General features: G+C 39.2%; 1 protein-coding gene across 1 annotated transcript in view; it reads right to left on the bottom strand.

Annotated features, from left to right (window-relative positions):
* The window catches only part of LOC102866384 (protein FAM49A-like), a 33,424-nt gene that overhangs the window by 9,172 nt on the left and 4,240 nt on the right, over nucleotides 1–20,012 (bottom strand). Inside the window, exons 2-7 of the mRNA XM_006880663.1 lie at nucleotides 5,927–6,048; nucleotides 4,627–4,732; nucleotides 2,170–2,306; nucleotides 1,477–1,554; nucleotides 1,190–1,306; nucleotides 1,021–1,100 (exon numbers count right to left, since the gene is read on the bottom strand). Of these exons, the coding sequence (XP_006880725.1) occupies nucleotides 1,021–1,100; nucleotides 1,190–1,306; nucleotides 1,477–1,554; nucleotides 2,170–2,306; nucleotides 4,627–4,732; nucleotides 5,927–6,048 (640 nt within the window). The remainder of the gene's footprint in view (nucleotides 1–1,020; nucleotides 1,101–1,189; nucleotides 1,307–1,476; nucleotides 1,555–2,169; nucleotides 2,307–4,626; nucleotides 4,733–5,926; nucleotides 6,049–20,012) is intronic.

Genomic DNA, 20,012 nt, shown 5'->3' with positions numbered 1-20,012 from the left:
CCATTTGTCCATAGGGAAATGAAGGATCAGAGATATCAGTGAAACTAGAGCTTTTGAGTACACCTTTCTCCATTACTATGCAGTCTTGTCCCTAATAATATCATACATTTCTTTAACCAAAGAATTGATTTAACTGATTAACTATTGCTACTAATAAGTCACTCAGTCACCTTATATAGGACAGAGTAGGATTGTCTCATGAAGTGTCCAAGGCTGTAAATCTTTATGCTAAGCTGGCTGCCAACATCTTTCTCCTGTGAAGTGACTGTTAAAATTCAAACCACTTACTTTTTGGTTCACAGTCTAAAGCTTAACCACCTTATTATCAGAGCTTCTCTTAGGTAGAATAAACTGCATGGCAAATGGGGAAGGAGATAGAGAGAAACCTCTATTGTCATTCTTGCAACAGGTTTACTAGTTTCATTTTTTGGTTCTAGCAGGATTTTACAGACACTTGTCACAGGGAACCTTGGGCAAAGATGTCTACATATACATTATCCAGAGCTCTTTGAGATTAAATAAGATGATACAAATGCAAGCTTCAATGCGTTGATCCTAAAGTTAGATGCCATCTTTGCAGAAGAGCACTGAATATCCCATCGACGGCCAAGAGAACAAACAGATATGTCTTGGAGAGTGCTCTTTGGAGGCAAGAATGATGAGGTTTTGCCTCACATGCTTTGGTCATGTTGCTAGGAGGGGATTATTCCTTGGATAAGGGCATGATGCTGGCAAGACTGGAGGGTCAGTGAAGGAGAGGAAGACCCTCAACCAGGTGGAATGACACGGTGACTGCTGCAATGGGCTCTTGGGTATCAGGAAGTGCAAGGATGGCGCAGGATAGAACAGGGTTCAGATCTTTTGTTCATAGGGTCACTATGAGTCGTACTCAACTTGACGGCACCTAACAACAACAACATCATCATCATCATCTTTACCACCAACAGATATTCTTCCTGGGACAGTATATCCTAGTTGGGTGGATTCATAACAAGGAGTCATAACTTTGATTTAACTTACGGAGTTTCCAGCATGACTTTACAGACACTTGTCATTGTACTGAGGCAGTCTGTGGTATTCTCTATTGGCAGGGTTTTGTTCTAAATGGGAGACACAAGCATATGTCTATTAGTCCTGCTAGCAGCTTTCATGTGTAATTAAGAAAGGAGCACCTATTGTTCAGACTTACCTCAGAGACAAAATGCATTGTGGCATTGCTAAGAGTTTTCAGCATTGGTGTGGCTTCTGCATAGAAGAGGGACATTCGATTGGCCATTTCATTATTGACTTCATTCTCAATGTCTAGCTGATTAAAAGAAGATGAGAAGATGCAATTTGTCAAAACTCCCAAATGCCATCATCTCCAAAATGAACTATAGACAAAAATGTCCTATTTTCTTCTCTGTACCTCCAGATAATAGAAAACAAAATAGTCATGGAGAAGAGTGCAAAGGTCCAGGAAACCTGAAAACTCACGTGCATGTTGTTGATCCTGTTACGACTTATTGTCCTTCTGTAGTAACTGAAGTCGTTCTGAATAGCTGGGTTCCTCATCTGAAATCCAGAGCAGAGGAGAGGAAGTTGTCCTCAACATCAGAAGGAGACATTCATTAGGTGCTTTGAAACTACGTGTTAAACCAGTCTCCTTTTTGTGGACTACACTCAAGTAAAAAAACCTGTGGTGGCTTAGTCCACAGACAGTTGTGCTGCTAACCCAAAGTCAGTGCCTCTGGGCATTTTCAATTCACTACTGGTTCTGCAGGAGAAAGATGGACAATCTCCTTCTGTGCGACTGGCACCTTCGAAAAACCTGCTGGAGGTTCTGGTATGTGTCAGCTCCAACTTGCTAACAATGAAAGGAGTTTAAGACCCTACAGTAAATGTCTATTTGTCTTTATTAGGGAACAAGTACTTGAAAAGCATTTTCTCTTATTGCATTTAGCAGATATTTTAATCTGAAAGCATATCACTCTCTTTAATTAGTTTTAATCTGTGGAATGTAAATTCTCACCCCATTACATGTCCCTCTAGGACAGGCACTATGTGTGTTATTTCTCTATTTTCTCACCCCAAAGCATTAGCTTTAGCACACCATAGCACTGGCTGCATAAGGTAGGTAGGTACCAATTAAGATTTGTTATTAAATATCAAAGGTCATTTTGGCCCAACCTTCAGCTCATCAAATCGAAGGGTAAAATGTAAGATTTCTGCAAACTCCTTTGCCAGGGCTTGCTCCCGTTCCAGGTGTTGGGTTGGTGTGTAGGGTGGACAGGTCAGGGATTCTAATAAACTCTGAAGAGCTTTTTCTGAAAGGTAAAAGGATAAATATAAATATAAGATGGTGCACAGAAATCCGACAGATAACACAATTCTCAGCTATAGTTAAAATTTCAGATAGAATATGAACAGGTTGGCTCACAACAACAAACAAGCACACTGCCTCCATTGCATAAGCCTCCTACAGCCAAAGTGTTCTATAAATCTGTCTCTTTAAGTCTCACATATTTAGTAGTCTTAATTGCAAACATTCCCAGAACACATTTGCAAATATGTGCGTGTGGGATAAGGCAGCAGCCTGGAACACACAGAGCAGATGATGATCTGCTTTGCAGAGAAAGGATCTGGGTCCCATATAAATGCCTCTCTAAATTTACACTCTAGGTCTATTTTCACACACAACCACCACAGGATATTTCCCCATCATTGTCCTTGCAATTCACTACTCTCTTTTGTCCATTTCTAAGAACTCTTTTCAATTTTCTCTTTGCTATCTTTCTAACCTAGCCATAAGACGCTATACAACAATTCTGAAGGCACACAGTTCGAATTCGCCAACTACTCTGCTGGGAGTAGGATGGGAGAAGGGTGGTTAATCTCCTCCTCTGTGATTAACTGCCTCTGATAAGCCACTGGAGGGGTCAGCGATAGGTTGGTTCAGACTCAACGGCACACAATAACAACTGAGTCATTTAAACAGTCCTCTATGCCAGGGGTTAGAAAAATATTAGTCCACAGAGTAAATCTAGCTTATGTCTTATCTTTGTAAACACAGCATTACTGGAATCTATATACTCCTTAACTTATGGATTGCTGGTGGCTGTGTTTGTCTTACAACAACACAATCAGGTAGCAGTAAAGATACTCACAGCATCTGAATTATGGATAATGTTCAGACAGTTTGCTACCACACAGACCTTAAATGCTTTCTACAGCAGCTTTTTAAAGGATACTTTCAATCTTTGTTAAATATTTTCATTTATGAGAACTCACTGTCTTCTAAGGCAACCAGTTCAAGCAACCTTGGCCTACTGCAATTCCAAGGAGTCTTTTTCCCTCTGTTGAACTAAAACTTAACTCCTCAACATTCCAATTTTTTCAGCCTAGACCTACACTTTTAGGAAAAAATAAAACCCATAAACCAACCAACACAGATATTAGTTAATCCTTCCTGTATCTGAGTCTTTCAAAGTCCTCTTTTTTAAAATTGACTCAGTTCATTCGACACTGTCCTTCACACTTAGTTTTGAGTCATTTCAGCTCCTCTTGTTTTCCTTTTAAAATGTGACACTCATTTTATGACAAAGGTGGGATAGACCCTGACTATTCCTTTTCCTGATCTATTGTTGTTGTTGTTGTGTGCCATCGAGTCAGAAGTGACTCAGAGCTGACCCTCCAGTGGGTTTTCAGAGGCAGTAAATCACACTGAAGGAGACTGCCCATCCGTCTCCTATGGAGCAGCTGGTGGATTGGAAAAGTGTGCCAGTGGGACTGCAATACAGTTTGTTACCACTGGACCACCATGTAGCCTGAGATAGTTTTACTGCTCTAAAGAGCACTAATAATATCATGCTGCTGGTCACATTGAGACTGTTTGCAACCATATTTCGCTTTATCTTGCTTTTGCCAAACCAAGCTAAACCTATAACAGCATCTGCACTGCAATCCGGAAGGCATGTGGTTTAAAGCTACCAGCCGCTCCATGGGAGAAGGATGGGCAGTCTCCTCCCATGCTAGAGGGACAGCTACGGGTCATTTCTGACTCGATGGTACATGACAACAATAAGGTAGAACTTTTGTTTTTCTTGTATTTCATTACATTAAATTCATCAAATGACTCCAGCCATCGAAGTTCCTTTCGAATCTAGCCGGCAAACTCTCTTCCAGCTTCTGGTAAAGTGATCTGCCTGCCTTAACAATTAAAATTGTTAAGAATTTAGTATATCCAATGGTGACTGATTTTATAAAATATAATGTATGAAAATGATTGTATGAAACACAATGTGAGTGAAGAATAGTGTGAAACATGTATATGAACTTTGTAAGGGAACCAATTTAAAAATAATGTTAAATATTAAAAAAAAAAAAAGAATTCATCATAGCTGAGAACACTACCATTAGAAGTAGTCTAAATGGGAAAAAAAAAAGAAGTAGTCTAAATGGGCCAGTAAGTTCAGTGGAGGAACTCTGGTGAAGTGAAAGAAATTCAAATGGCAGGTGAGTGACCTCTCATCATACATAACGGATCAATGTGGGGCATTTTCCAATATGCTGAGTTCCCATGCAACTTCTCAAATGTCAACAGAGAACTTCAGCTGTGGAACAGGAATACTATAAACCCATACTCACCTAACCTTATGGAAAACTCATAAAATCTCTTTAGTCTTACAACCAGAGGACACACTGCATTCCAAGCTTTCTCTTGAAGCTGAATGTCATTGGGGTTTTGAATTGCCTACAAAAAAAAAAAAAAAGACAGAATTGTCCGTTTATAAAAAGCAGTAGGTTTCTATCAAATTCTTCAAACTTGGTAAATAATTGTAGCAAAAAAAAAAATTACACAATCTCGGGCTATACTCTGTTAATGAAAATTGATATAAATTCTACTTAAATTGAAATGTGTTTGGGGGACTATTCCCTCAAGAGGCTCATACACAGGGAAGATGTTAATACTTCAACATGATGTAAATGACTCCACACTGTATCTTAGTGCTCATGATTAAGTATATATTCTGTAGATATTTTCCTTTCTCTAATATATATATATATATATATATCCATCTGCAATCTTTTCTAAATTAGTTAAAATAAATGGGGATTCTCACCTAGGAAAAAAACGAACTCTTAATATTTTCCATTACTTTCTTATAAATACTTTCTTGTCCGGGAGGTACCAGTTTGTGGACTACGACAGTAGTGGTGTTCTTTTTATAGGGACAGTAGTGGGTAGGATGTATGTGGGTTTGTATGTTTGTATGTGTGTGCAGGTACACACAGGAAAGCGTGCAAAAACAGTTGTTGACATTTCCAAAAGGGCAGTATTTTAGTAATGGGAGTGTGAGGCTTGCTGTCTCTAACACGGAATAATGTCTCTAAAGCTCAACTGATAGCCCCTCTTTTCCTTGTTTTGTTGTTGTTTGCTTCTTTTAAATTAACCTACTTATTTTATCTCCTAAGACATTAGGTGAGGACAGACCTGTAACTACTTAAAGTAAGGTGGTTTATGGCTATTGTGTGTGACACTGGGGGAAGCTGCCAAAATTATTACAAGATGTTGGAAAGAACATGTAAACTCAGACTTCACAACTCATATTTCAACTGCTGTTCATAGACTTCACAGGAAGGTGTTCCTCCAATGAAGTAATATGGTGACAATTCACATATGAGTGCTACGGCTTCACATGCATGTATGAGAAGAGAAGGGCTAAAGTTTTACATGATCTACAGCACTGTGGGCTCCAACTAATATACTAGAAGAAAAGGGGCCATTCATACATTTTTTTTGTCAAGGGCATATTGCCCTCCTTGTTCTTCCTACTACCATAGGAATTACTAGGGCTATTACTTAATCTTGCTCTGGGTGTATGTGCCTGTGTGGCTTTCTTTTCTGTGGGTGGGGTGCTGTCAGCTGGTATTATTCTTGGCATACATCTCGGATCTCTGGCCCCGCTCCTTTGTAAGACTGCAGGTCTGCAAGGATGCTCTCGGAGTCCTGGAGGATCGCGCTGATCTGGTTCCATATCTCTCGTTCTCCTTCTGTGGGCTGGGCATCTAAGCAGCAGGGAAAAGAAGACAACAGCTTACCAACACCTTGGAAAAGCATTAGCAGTCAGTTACGTCTAGCTGCTTCATGATCCTTTCTTCTTTCTGTGACTATAGTATTTATTTAGTTTAATGTTAATAGGCTGCTGCAAAGAAAGGAAGTCATAAGTGAACAACACTTCTGCCCATTTCTGAATTCAAAATAATCACCATATTTGCTACGTACAGTAAGCCAAGCATGTAGAAATCCGAGCAGATACTCAGGCTCTACTCAGCCCAACAGTGTGCCAAGTGTTAGAAGGAATAAACTTTGCCATTGATTCTTCTTTAAATAGGAGTTGTTGAATATCTCTGATATGGTGGGGAAATTATGAAACTGCACACAGGTAGGGAAATAAGTCCTCTCATGTTTATAAATATTTACATATTTAAAATATGCTTAAAATTATACAATTAATCCATAAGCGAGTTTCCCCCACCCCCCACCCCTCAAAAACAAAACAAAACAAAACAAAACAAAAACAAACCAAACCACCACACTGACATACGAAAGTAACAAGACTTCATTGGAGACAAAGTCTTGCTCTAGAGTTTTGGGAAAGAAGATCCAGGGTGTTCATATTTTAAAGATATTTGTTGTGTTTTCTTTGGTCATGACTGTGAATGATACTCATAAAAATATTAGTGATGCACAGATGATTCCTTAAGTGAAGAAACAGCGACAGAAATATCAGGAGGGAACCCCCCTCAACTAATCAATGAGTTGTCACTTGATTTCACTCCTGAAGTCCTTGTCTCTAGTAGCAGTCAACCTACGGGGGCTAGTGGGTGAAGGCTGAGAGCTGATAACAGTTAAGTTTTATTTCTTCTATAATTCCAGCAGAATGGCTACTTGCCTGGGTTTGTTGGTATTGTTGTTAGGTGCCGTCAAGTTGAGTGCTAGTCATACTGACCTTATGAACGAGATAACTGAGTGTGGCCCTGTCCTCTGCCATCCTCACCAACTCTGCTATACCTGTGCCCACTATGACAGTCACCGTGTCAGTCTATCTTGCTGACGGTCTTCCCTTTCTCTGACCTTTCCAAGCATGATATCCTTTTCCAAGGACCAGATCCTCCTCACCACCTGTTCAAAGGATGTGAGAGATGAAGCATGTGCCTGAGCAAGTAAGGAGATTATCATCTGATCTAAAAGAAAGGAACTGGTACTGGGGAAAGGAGATGGGTGTCATTTAATAAAATTCCATCTTAAGATCTACAAATCCCCAGATACTGAATTATCTCAGCAGAACTCATTGATGAAAGCTTCTTAATGAGGGGGGAGCTATAGCTAGTCTAAAATTCTCTGGGTCAAATCTCAGTTTTGACTGATCTTTGTGGAAGGGTAAAGAGTAATCATCCCTTAGTGCAACCCTAGGGTATAAAAGGACTAAGGTGCCATATGGGGGAGATCTAAATTAAAGGGTGACCATGCTGACTGGGTCATCAGAAAGGTGATGCAAGCAAGGGCCGGGCCAAATTTGGCTCTTCCTACAGCTCTCATCTGACCTCATGCACATAGGATTCTTAAGATGATTTAATTTACCAGATTTTGCATAAGGCCTAAGAAATTGATAGTATTATCTGAGAAATGAAAGGTGGAACTTACTAGTTTATGACAATTATGTTTAAAAAATAAAACTGGTAGGCCTCCTCAGGCCACCCAGAAACTCTGCAAACAGTAATAGCTAAAAACAGACAGATTTTAACTAAGCAATACACGCTCAATGCAAATGGCTTACATGTTCAAGCGTCTTACTAAAAGATTGGAGGTTTCTGTACACTCAGAAGTGCCCAGGAAAAAAGACCTGGTGATCTACTTCAGAAAAATGGACCAACGAACATGCTAGGTAGCACAGTTAAACTCTGATACACATGGGGCTATATGTTGGTATTGACTCAGCAACAACTACTTTTTTTTCCTCTTTAGGTATAGGTGCATTAAATTTCAGAGAAGAGATGAGTATGCCTGAGAGATGTGAGGATAAAAAAAAAATACACAAACCAAACAAACACCTAGAAACTTAATATAAGGGGTAATGGTTGAGCTGTGCATCTCTAAGGCCAAAGGAAGTGGACCTATGAAGAGAATATAGCATGAAGAAGAGTTTGGTAACACTTAGTCCCAAAAAAGGACAGAGAGGCTAAAGGATGGTGTCTCCCTCAGAAAAAAAGAAGAGGAATCTCTTACTCCTTTATCCTTTCCTTATGTCTGCTGTTTGCCACAAGAAATTGGTAACCTTTCCTAGGTACACCATTACTCTCTCTGTCCATCTCAGTTTACCTTTTCTTGCTTTCCAAAACTGTTCTCAAAGTGAAATGTGTGTCTTAAAACCACAATTACATAAGCTAGAAAGCCTAAAAAAGAGAGCATATTTCGAAAAAATAGAATTCCTGCTCACTGTTGAACATTCCCCAGTGAGAACAAAAACTAGAAAGAGAATATGCAAGTACAAAATAAAGATTCCAGGAAACAAATAAAAATGAAAGATTGCAATGGAAATCTGTTTCCCCCTTAATGACTGCAACAAAAATGACAAGCTGAACAATTTCCTAGAGAAAATTATTTATGAAAAGAAAAGCAAAATAAAGTCTATAATTAAGATTATGAGAGGTATTTAAGTCAAATTGTATATAATATGAACTTTTTGGGGAAAGAAAGACACTCTGAGGCCAGAAAAGGGAGCTACTTTTTATCTTGGTTGTATCATAACTGAATCTCAGCATGTTACCACTTGAAATGCTTTGGACAAAGCAGAATGAAAACTTACAGTAGTAGGAAGCTGAACTGCAATCCCAAAGGCATGCAGTTCGAATCCACCAACTGGTCTTTGGAAAGACGGGTGGTTACTCCATGCGATTTATTGTTTCTGAAAATCCACTGGGGAGTCAGCTGCGATTCAATGGCACACAACAACAACACAGTGCCTGGGACATACTAAATGATCAAGAATGCTTTGTGAATAATTATCAAATTAACTATATGTATTTTTCACAGAACGTACTGTGATGGCTTATCTACCTATCCTTGGCATTTTCAAGTCAGGGTCTGTATTCTTGTCTTCACTGTATATATATATATGGAGAGAGAGAGAGAGAGTGTGTGTGTGTTTTAGGCTCAGTGAACAGTTGATGAATCAACAACCACACTTAATAAAATTACTATGTTGGCGTGAATGGTGGATGTTGGGAAGTAGTGAAAGAAATACAGATCCCAATACTTCTAGATCCACTCTCCAGTCTCTTCTAATGGTTACCATGAACATCTATGTATTAGCTTAGAAGCAAATTCACTGTTCACATGTTTGTTAACAACAGTGTAAATGTCAGATTAACACTGTGTTTCAAGATCATCCATTATTTATTTAGCACTTCAGTGTCTTCCTGGAGTGTTAGCACAAGTGACACGGTCTTTGTTGAGTCTGGCAGAGTGAAAAGTCTGCCCTGATGTTTACTTTTGTAATCCTGATGCTTTTATAATTTTGCTTTCCAGAGTATTCCTTTGAGGAACATTGATGTCCATTCTTTTGGCATTTTCCATATTAAGATTTAATTGTGACCATATTTTTAAAATATATTGTGATTCCAGATACCAGAGAAGGTATCCAGAGACTTGAAAGAACTGGTGATTGAAATGACTGTATTTGACTTACCACATTTGCTGGGTAAACAGGAACCCTATAGATTTTGCTCTTCTATCTTTTAACAGAAGAGTGACCTTTATCAAGACACACACACACACACTTCCTCTTACTGCTGTGGGATAGATTTTTATTTTCAGCCTTGGCCAATAATTTTTTTGGTGATGTTTCTTCTAAGAGCCACATTCTAAACGTCTAAGCATTTCCAATTATTTCCTTGCAATTGAGGAGTACAGTAACACAAAGCTAGGGCTACTACTGTCTAACAATGAAGCTGTTAAAAATCCCCGTGATTTACACAAGCAATTTCAGAAACCAATACTTCCAGGAGCGCTGAAACAAGTCTATCCAGGCCATTACCCAGGCAATGATTTAAACCCCCTGTTCTGGACTTGCTATTGCAGAAAGTATGAAAATGTATCATGTACACCATGACCTTGAATACATATATTTATTGTCAAGAACTCACTAAATTCAAAGTGCCAACAGTTTTTAATGGAAAATATACTCATTGATCAATTATGCTTGTTAAACAGGATTGATTCTGGTTGCAGGACATATTTACCCGCCTTTGGATCTATTTGCTAACCATAGTGAATATGAACTCTCAACATTTTGGTGTTACCAGCAACAGACTGGAGAGTTTCCTTATAGACTAGGAGTCTATTTATTTAAAGCTAAGCACTTAGCTTTCCACCTGCTAATGCAGAGGAAAGTGGCCATGTGCTTTGTTGAGACTGTTTTAGGTGAATAGACCACAGGACAGAACAACTGAGAAGGGGGAAAATATGTATTGAATCAGAGTAATTTTGTCATTTTAGACCAGTTAAGGACTCGTTCTGTCTCCAAACACACCAGGAACATGCATGCCTCCTCCTAAGAACCTGTTTAGGAGTGTATGCAAAATGTGACAGAGACTCAAATAAATGAACCTAAAATAACTTGTGTAGCAAACACAATTTATTTGGAGATACCTTAGGTTTTAAAGGGAGCTGGCATTTCATCAAGAAGATATATAGCTATCTCTGCACCCCAAAGGCCACTGTGTAAACAGTTAAGAAAGGTGCAGTGAAAGGTATTTGCTAAAGCCATAAATTAAATCTATAGCTTTTCATTTCCTTACTCCTCCTTATCCTTCTTCCCTTCAGGATAAACTAAGAAACATAAATAACGATCTATTATTAACATTTGGGCGTGTAAAATGGTAATGATTTATAGTAGAATATTAACTACTTACAGAAACAACATAAAATAGCAAAGGTCCAATGGAAAATATACGTGTGACTGGGCTGACATATTTATTTTCACAGAAACATTCCACACCAATGCGTGGAGCCCTCTCCTTTAAAGAAATCTGCCCCGGGTTAGAGGAGCTGGGAGGACTGAGGTACTGAAAGGTTGTCTCACTCATGAACAGGCAGGGGGATCTCTGTGGCACCCTAAGTGGTTGAGGAAGACCAACAAGGGGAGTTGGGAGACCTGGGCCCCTTCAGCTTTTCCACTTCACTAAATACTAGACCTTGTGGCAAACAAATGGATCTTTCTGAACCTTAAAATAGTTCTTAGTCAAATGGAGAAAAGCTAGCACCAGTTCTTTCTCGTCCTTACCTGACAGAGTTATAATGAGGATGTTGACATAAGAGACTAAAATGACTTTTAAAAAAGTGCTAGACATTTAAGGAATCACTGTGACTGAATGTCTGGGTTTGCCATAAATAAATTGCTTCCCCAGGCTGGTCTGTTTCATTTGTAAAGTGAAGATAGAAGATCAAAATATCTCTCTTATTTTCTCCCTTTCTTCTCCTAAGATCATCTAATGTCCTCTGAAGAACTTTAGCAGATGAGACCATGTCAGATGAAAGAAATGACCAGCAGTGGAAAGGAACAGTCTGAGGGAACAGAAAAAAAAAAAAGATCCCAGCTGGAAGGTTAATAAGACTTACTTCTCTCTTTTTGAAAAAGTAGTATAAAAAGGTGATTGTCAAAATATGCACAGGCTTTCAGCAGGTACAATGAACTGGAGTCTTGACAATTTCTTTATCACCTCTCTCTTACTATAAGCAATATTCCTATTATGCTCATAAAATGGAATTGTCTCATATAAATAGTCTGAGCCTCAATGCTCTAAGAAATATTTCTCCCTACCCTAGAAACTGTTGTTGATGTTGCGTGCCATCGAGGAGATTGTGACTCATAGCAACCCTATATATATTAGCTTTGAATCCTGCTCTATCTTGAGCCAACCTTATTGTTTCTGACTCATCTACCTCCATTACAACCCACTCACCAAGTCAATCCATCTCACTGAAGGTCTTCCTCTCTTGTGGTATCCCTCTACCCTCCCAAGAATGATGTCCTTCTCCAAGGACTAGTTTCTCTTTGTAACATGTCCAAAGTATATCAGATGGAGCTTCAGAATCCTTTCCCACAAGGAGCAGCCTGAATTCACCCTCTCTATGATGAACCTGTTTGTTCTCCTGTTTGTAGTATAGTATATTCAATACTTTTCTCCAGTACCACAACTCTAAGGTATCAATTATCTTCTATCCTTTCTAGTCATTGTCCAGCTCTCTAATGCATAGCAAGTATTTATGAAGAGCATGGCCTGGATAGGGCGCACCTTAGTCTCCAGACTGTCATCATTGCTCTTCAGTACTTTGAATATGTTCCTGACAGCAGACTTTCACAATGCAATTCGCCTTTTGATTTCCTGCCTCCTGGTACCAAGAATGTGATTGGGGAGCCAAGCAAACTGTAGCTGTTAACAATCTAAATCTCTTCACCATCTATCAAGATGCTCCCAATCAGTCCAGGGGTAAGAATCTTTCTTTTCTTGATGTTGAGCTTTAATACATATTGAAGGCTGCAGTAAATGCCTCAAGTCCTCCTCAGTTTCTGTTAGCAGGGTTGTGTCATCTGCTTAACTCAGGTTGTTGATGAATCTTCCTCCAATCCTAATGCCACATTCTTCCTCATAGATCCCAGTCGACCTGTTCCAGATATATATTGAAACAGTATGGAGATATGGTGCATCTCTGATGTACACCTTTTCTGATTTTGAGATTTTTGAACCAGACAATGTTTCCTTGCTCTGTTCTAACTACTGCCTCATGGTCCAAGTATAGGTTTCATATAAGCACAATGAAATATTCTGGGATTCCCATTCTTCTCAGAGTCAGCCACAGTTTGCTGTGTTTCCCACAGTCAAATGCCTTTCTACAGTCAGTGAAATACAGACATTTCGCTGGTACTTTCTGCTTTCAGCCAAGATCCATCTAACATCAGCTACACTATCCCTAATACTAGAAACTATACTTGCAACTAATTCAACCAAAATCCACTGCTGCTGGATTGATTTTGTCTCATGGCAACTCTGCATCAGGTCCCAGGGCTGTAAATCTAAATGGAGAAATTCTTACTCATCTCTCTCAAGCAAAGGAGTGGCTTGGTTCAGACTGTTGTCCTCTTAATTAGAAGACCAAAACACCAATCTACAATGTACATCACTGGTAGCCCAGTTCTTGCTTTATGTTTTAACAACCTAAGACTTGGCTATACTGTTGTCTCATCTCTTCAATATGCTTATTACTTATTATCCAGGGCCTTGATATCCCTGCCTGCTTCCAGGAACTCAGGAGATGCTCTGCATATATTTACTTGGTTAGCATCAGTCAAAACTAATGTTCCAAAGCTTTTACTTCATGCTCAGCCTCATGCTGGTCACTCACGCACTCTGCCGCTGAGCTCGTTCTGACTCATAGTGACCCTCCACAGGGTTTCTGAAGATGCTAAAGATCCAAATCCTAACCTTGAGGAGATGTACACTAATAAACAGAAATATGCCTGTCAGAAGAAACCTAACTATGCTAATCTCCAATACAATCCTAGTCAGTGCATGACTAAGTGATTGTGGTTTGCAGAACTAAACAATTCACTTATCCTTGATATTATTCTAACATATTGACTAAATAGTCTCCATTTCATAAATGGCAGCTAGCCAAGATATAAGAGAAGGACAAAATCCAGAATAGAAAAGAGTCAGCAAAAGATCGTGAACTAATAAAAATCAACTGGGTGCCTTGTGACTGAGCCCAGCACTTACTTGGTGATTGTCGGTATTGTGGGCAGGAATAGAGCCAAATAAGTAGTTCTTGTCCTCAAGAATCCTCAAAATGACAGGACAGTGAAGACAGGCTCATTTGACTGAGAAAACATTGATGGATCACTTTTTATATGACAACACCAGTGAGTGACAGGTAATCAGAAATGGGAATCAATAAACAATGGAAGGGCATTGTCCTGTAGAAAAGTTAAATAAGGATATACAAGAGCAGTAGCACATTAATATAATGTGCTTGTGCTCATACAATAGTACAAGCAAAGTAATCATGAAATCTGAGTTAAGTGACAAATGGCTGTATAGAAACTTCTGAGGAATAACTGGTATGCTAAGGTAATTTCCTAAAAAAAAAAAAGACATTTAGTGAGGAGATCATTAAAGGTTTGATGTCATTTATTCTTGGAAGCCTTCCTGAAGTTGCTCTTCTCCAAACCTCTTTTACTTTAGATAAAACACCTAGTTTAGAATTAGAATACCTAATTCTCACCTATGAATTCTATAGCACAGGATGTGTCTCTGTCAGGTCATTTATCAACACTATATAATAGACGGTTACTTTTACACATGCCTACCCAAGCAGATTATAAACTGTGTATGTGCAGACTAATTTCAAGTCACAATTTAGGACAGTGTCTAGCACATAGGATATACTCTATAAGCATTTCTAAAATAGAATGAAAAGTATTGTAGTCAGAACTTTGTTTTTATTTAAAGGTTAAAAAAAATTAAAAATATTATTTCTCCATTTCTCACAAAATGAACAAGTTACATAAGTTAGAGAACTTTTGTTATTTTTAAAAGAGGTGAGATTACAAAGTAAACTATTTAATTAAGATTAATTAAGAGATATGACATTCTAGGTGCTTTCAGATCTGGAGGATCAGTGGTGGAGAAAGCTGCCTTAAGTATATACAAAAGGGAAACAGTGGCAATTTTAACACATTTCTAAAGAATGAGTATGGGGTGGCCTGAAAGCTTAGAGGCTCTGGAGTTCCAGAAAAAAGGAATATCTGGCTATCAGTGAGTCACTCTTTTTCATAAGGAGGGCTCTATTAGCCTACTGATTAAATACTTATTCTACCAACTCAAAGGCAGGCAGTTCAAATCTACCAGCTGCTCCTCAGGAGAAATGTGAGCAATCATCTCTGTGTGAGAGTCAACACCAATTTGATTCTACCTTGATAGCAATAAGTTGAGTTGTTGAGTCTTTTCCATAAACCTTTGCTAAATACTTATAAGAAATATTTGGAGAAGGACATGATAATGGAGAAACACACACTCTGGTTCACAGTTGCTTTTCTGATGTGGTCTGAAGGTATGTGAAAGATCCTGAGATCTTATGTGAGTATGAGGCACAGGTCATTTCTGCTGGGAAAATGGAGGCAGCTGAGATTCCCAATACAGCACAGATGTGCCAGGTGAACTCACAGCAGAAATCCACCAGGAAGTCCCAGGGCATAAACTTCCTGTCAGGGAAAGGGGCAGAAGGGCTGAGAGAAACTCTCTTGAGAAGCGGGTGTATGGTACCTGCTGAGCAATGAAGATAAAGCAAGAGATCGGAGACACAAGGTATTAGTGTGCCTGGGAAGGAACATGCTGGAACTTTCTGGAGAAATGGAAATAGCATAAGTCTTAACAAAGTTGAGTAAATGAGTACACACATCTGTCAAATCAAATTGAAATGTATATTTAAGATCTATACATCTTAGTACATTTAAATTATGCTTTAAAAAAATACATTTTCAAAGTGTAGTCAGCTCTGCTGTGGAGTCAAAACCAATTCATTACCTGACCCTCTAGCAGCTTTTTAGAGACAGCAAATTGGATGAGAGGAGATTGCCTGTTTCTCTCTCTCGAAGCTACTGGATTAAAATCATCAGAGAAGTATCCCCTCTGTTTTGCAGTACAACTCTATACATACTATGCTACCTACACAGGCAGGCAAAAAGATAACTAGTCTATTCTGGGTAGATACAATGGCATAAGCAAAAATCCAGAAGCCAGAAGTTGGATTTTATAGAAGAATAATGTTTGGGTTTTTTTTCTTTTTTTCTCTAATAGCTATATGGGAAACTGTAGCCTTCAATATGGATTGAGGCTCAATGTCAAGAAGAAAAAGATTCTCACCACTGGACCAATTAGCGGCATCAGGATGGATGGTGAAGAGATTGAGATTGTTCATAGCTTTAGTTTGCTTGGCTCCACAGTTAACACTCCTGGGAATTAAAAGACGTATTGCGATGGGAAAGTCGGCTGTTAGGGACCTCTCCAAAGTACTGAAGGGCAATGGTGTCACTTTGGAGATTAAGGTGCATCTGATACAGGCCATGGTCTTTGCAATCACTTGTTATGCATCATAGAGTTGGACAATGACTAGGGAGGACAGAGGAGAACTGATGCCTTTGAGCTGTGGTACTGTAGGAGATGATTTAGTGTACCACAGACTGCTAAGAAAATGAACAGGTTCATCCTGGAGAGGGTTAAACCAGACTGCTCCTTGGAGGCAAGGATTCTGAAGCTTCATCTGACATACTTTGGACATGTTGCAAGGAAGGACTAGTTCTTGGAGAGGGACATCATGCTTGGGAGGGTAGAGGGACAGCGCAGGAGGGGAAGACTCTCAATGGTGTGGACTGATTCAGTGACTGGGGTAATTGGGGTGGGTGTGTCAGAGATGGTGCGATTGGCACAGGACAGAGCAGGGTTTAGGGCTGTTGTACACAGGGTCGCTATGAGTCTTAAGTGACTCGACAGCACATAACAACAACAACAACAACATATGGGAAACAAATTCACATGGCTAACAGTTTATCCATTTTAAGTTGTACATTTTACTATTTTTAGTGTATTTCCAATTTTGTGGAACCACATCACAACCATTTAATATCATTTTCAAAACCGTAGAATACCCTCAACGAGATGGATTAGACTATAAGAATGAATTCAAAGTATATTAGAGATGATGAGGACGGCACAGAATAGGGGAAGGTTCAGATCCACTGTTCATGAATTGCTATGAGGCTGTGGTCAACTCAACTGCACCTAACAAGATTCTGATTTCATTCACAGTGGGACTATGAGCTGTTATCAGCATGAGTTTATATCACAACAATAACAAGAAAAAACTTTGTACTGCTAAGCAGTTACTACTCCTTATTTTTCTGAAATTTTTCAGGTCTACCCTGAGGGAGAAGGATGGGCAATCTCCTCCTGTGCAATTAATTACTGGCTCTGAAAACCCACTGGAGAGTCAGCTAAGGGCCAATTCTGACTTAATGATACACAACAACAGACAAAAACTAGTCGATAGGCTGTCTCCATAGATTCACTATTCTAATATTTTATGTAGCTGGAACCATACAGAATATAGTTTTTGGTGACTGGACTCCTCTGCTAATGTTTTCATGCATTGTAGCTCTGATTTACTGCTAGATCAAAACTACCTACGACCTGTATGGCAAGGGGGGAAATGAGTGAGCAAAAATGAAAAGTACTCTGCTCTGTCATCATCATGTTGATGAGTGATCCTGGGATCCTGGAGCTTTGAGAAGTCACCTGCTTTGGTTTTCCTGTGTAGTGGTAAAGGAGCCTGGATAGTGGGGTGCATAATGTGTTGTGCTGATAACTTAAAGGTTGGAAGTTCAAATCACCTAGCTTCTCCATGGTAGAATGATGGGCATTTAATCTTCCTGTGCTATTGAATGCCTCTGAAAATCTGCTGGGAGGTCAGTTACAGGCCAGTTCTGACTTTGATGGTACATAACAATTACAAAGACTATCTCTCCCATAAAGATGTACAGTCTTGAAAACCTGATGGAGAGTCACAATGAAACAGACTGACTTAATGGCACTGAGTTTGAGTGTAATGACAAATGTGTTTTCTGCTAGTCAGAATGTTATAGGTTTGAGTCTACCATGGAAGATAGGTGGTATTCTCCCATTAAAATTTACAGCCTCAGAAAGCCCATGGAGGGCTGTCACGACTTGGAATCCACTCAGCAACAATGGGTTGGATGGATGTGGTCTCAAGAACTAGGTTAGATTAGGGCCCCACTGGGAAGAATTACTGACATTTGCTTCTGAGGTCAGAATGATCATCACTTTGTCAAGCAAATTCATAGAAAGTAAATTAGAACTTTCAAGTAATGCCTAAGCAGTTCTGTCAGAAGAACATCAGCCAAATATTCCAGGATCCAGGTGGAATGGCATCACTGGTAGGGGGATGTCTCATGTCCACTTTCGGAGCACTAATGGGTGGATCAGCCCAGAAATTATCAGGAAAGCTTCAAGACTATGTCTCCTCATTCACTTGTCCTTAAAACCATCTATCCAGAAAGATAAAGTGCTTGCATTAATTCTCAAAGTCCTCTCCTGTCCCCTAGTTTTCAAGGTAAAACATGGAGAGATAGTGAGGAAGCAGAAAGAAAAAAAAAAGAGAGGAAAGTAGAAAGAAAAATCATGAGATTTAAAAACAAAACAACACACACACACACACACACACACACACACACCAATCCAACAAAACACTGACTAAGATGCTAAGCAATTGTGTAGAAATGTGAGCACAATTTGTAGAACTCTCTACAACAGTCAAGCAAAAATTTAAATCAGGTCTATACAACTGGAAAAGCTAAGGACAGATGTGTCTAATTTTCTGTTATGTTTGACCCAGCTTAATTATATCTATTTGACCCAGTTCAATTATATTCCATCACTAACTTCAAAAAGAATAATGCAGCAGTCAAAGCAGAGATGCCAAGTTCATTTAAGGCATTCTAACATGCTGTTCAGCCTTTCTTTTCTCCCACCACCCCTTATTCTTTAACTCTTCGCAATCCAGACTCTGCACTCAACCCAGTCAATTCTGAAACTTACTATTGGTGACCAAAGTGGTTTGATAGCGTGCTGATTAATTCATCAGCTCTTTGTACAGTTTCCTTCTCCTTGACTACACTGCTCATTCAAATCTCTGCACATATCTTTCTTCTCAAGTGTCTGTCTCCATCTGGCTATCTGGAGATACCATGAACTACTCCTTCACTTCATATGCTCAGCATCTGTTACGAAAGTTCACTACATGCTCAATAATCAATAGTAAGTATGGAGTTGAGCCCTGGGTCATAAAACTCAAAGAGCTTTAGGTACTCCAAACCCACTACTCTCAAGACTGTAGGTCTTAATGGGAGGACATTTCCCATCTTTTTCTCATGAAACCATGATGAGTTTGAAAGTCGGGAATCTCAATTAACTAAGTTTCCATCATTCTTCTGTAATGTCTCCTCAAGTTCCCTTTAAGCATAAGAATTTCTAAAACTCCTATCTGTTTAACTTTTGTTTCTTTTCTGTTTTTCTCTCAAGAATGTCAGTGATTCATTTTGAGGAGCAACCCTAACTTTGAATTAATCTCTAGTCTTCACCTTCTCAACTTAGCATCCACACCTGTCAAGTCTAATTCAAGCTAGTCTTTGAGTTCAGTCCCTATTTCTCTACAATACGGGTTTGGTGCTGTGCCTAAGTTAAATATCTTGTTATTCTTTAAATTTCTATCTCTAGGTTTGAATCATACAGTCTCCATTACTTAGAAAACTCCTTTCCCCATCTATGCCTAGAATATCCTACGCATCATTTAAAGTCCATTCACGTGTTAATGCTCACAAGATTTCCCCCCATGCTTTCTGTAATCTTCCAATTCCAGAAACAAGATGTGCATGCTTTTCCTTTTTAATCACATGCCATGCTGTGTCTGCCTTATGTCCTTTATTTTGTTTTGTCGTAAGCCATCTATCTACATTGTCCTCAACACTAGACTGGGATTTCATTAGACAGTGTAATCCACAGGGTTCTGAGTTGTTATCCCAAACGCTGTACACATGGGTTAGAATCCAGCAGCCACTCCTCCCAGACAATGCAAAACCTCAGAAAACACACAGAGAGGTTGGCTTTAAGTTGGTTCCAACTTGGTATGGTGAGAGAGGTCCTGGTTGGCTCTGCATCTCTCTGACAGTGCACCACCCAGGCTTCACTCACTGCCGTGCTCAAGGCACCTGTCCCAGACTAAGCTGAACTCTGCAGACTCAAAGAAGAAATCACAGGCACAGCTCACTTTTCTATCAAGGCTATCATTATTCTTTCTTAAAAATCAACGTTTTAGTAGTATATTTTTTAAAAAATAA

The sequence above is a fragment of the Elephantulus edwardii genome, unplaced genomic scaffold (genome assembly GCF_000299155.1).
Source record: "Elephantulus edwardii isolate Elephantulus edwardi_28Jun2011 unplaced genomic scaffold, EleEdw1.0 scaffold00009, whole genome shotgun sequence".
Classification (NCBI taxonomy): Eukaryota; Metazoa; Chordata; class Mammalia; order Macroscelidea; family Macroscelididae; genus Elephantulus; species Elephantulus edwardii.
This window is presented reverse-complemented; position numbering and strand designations above follow the sequence as displayed.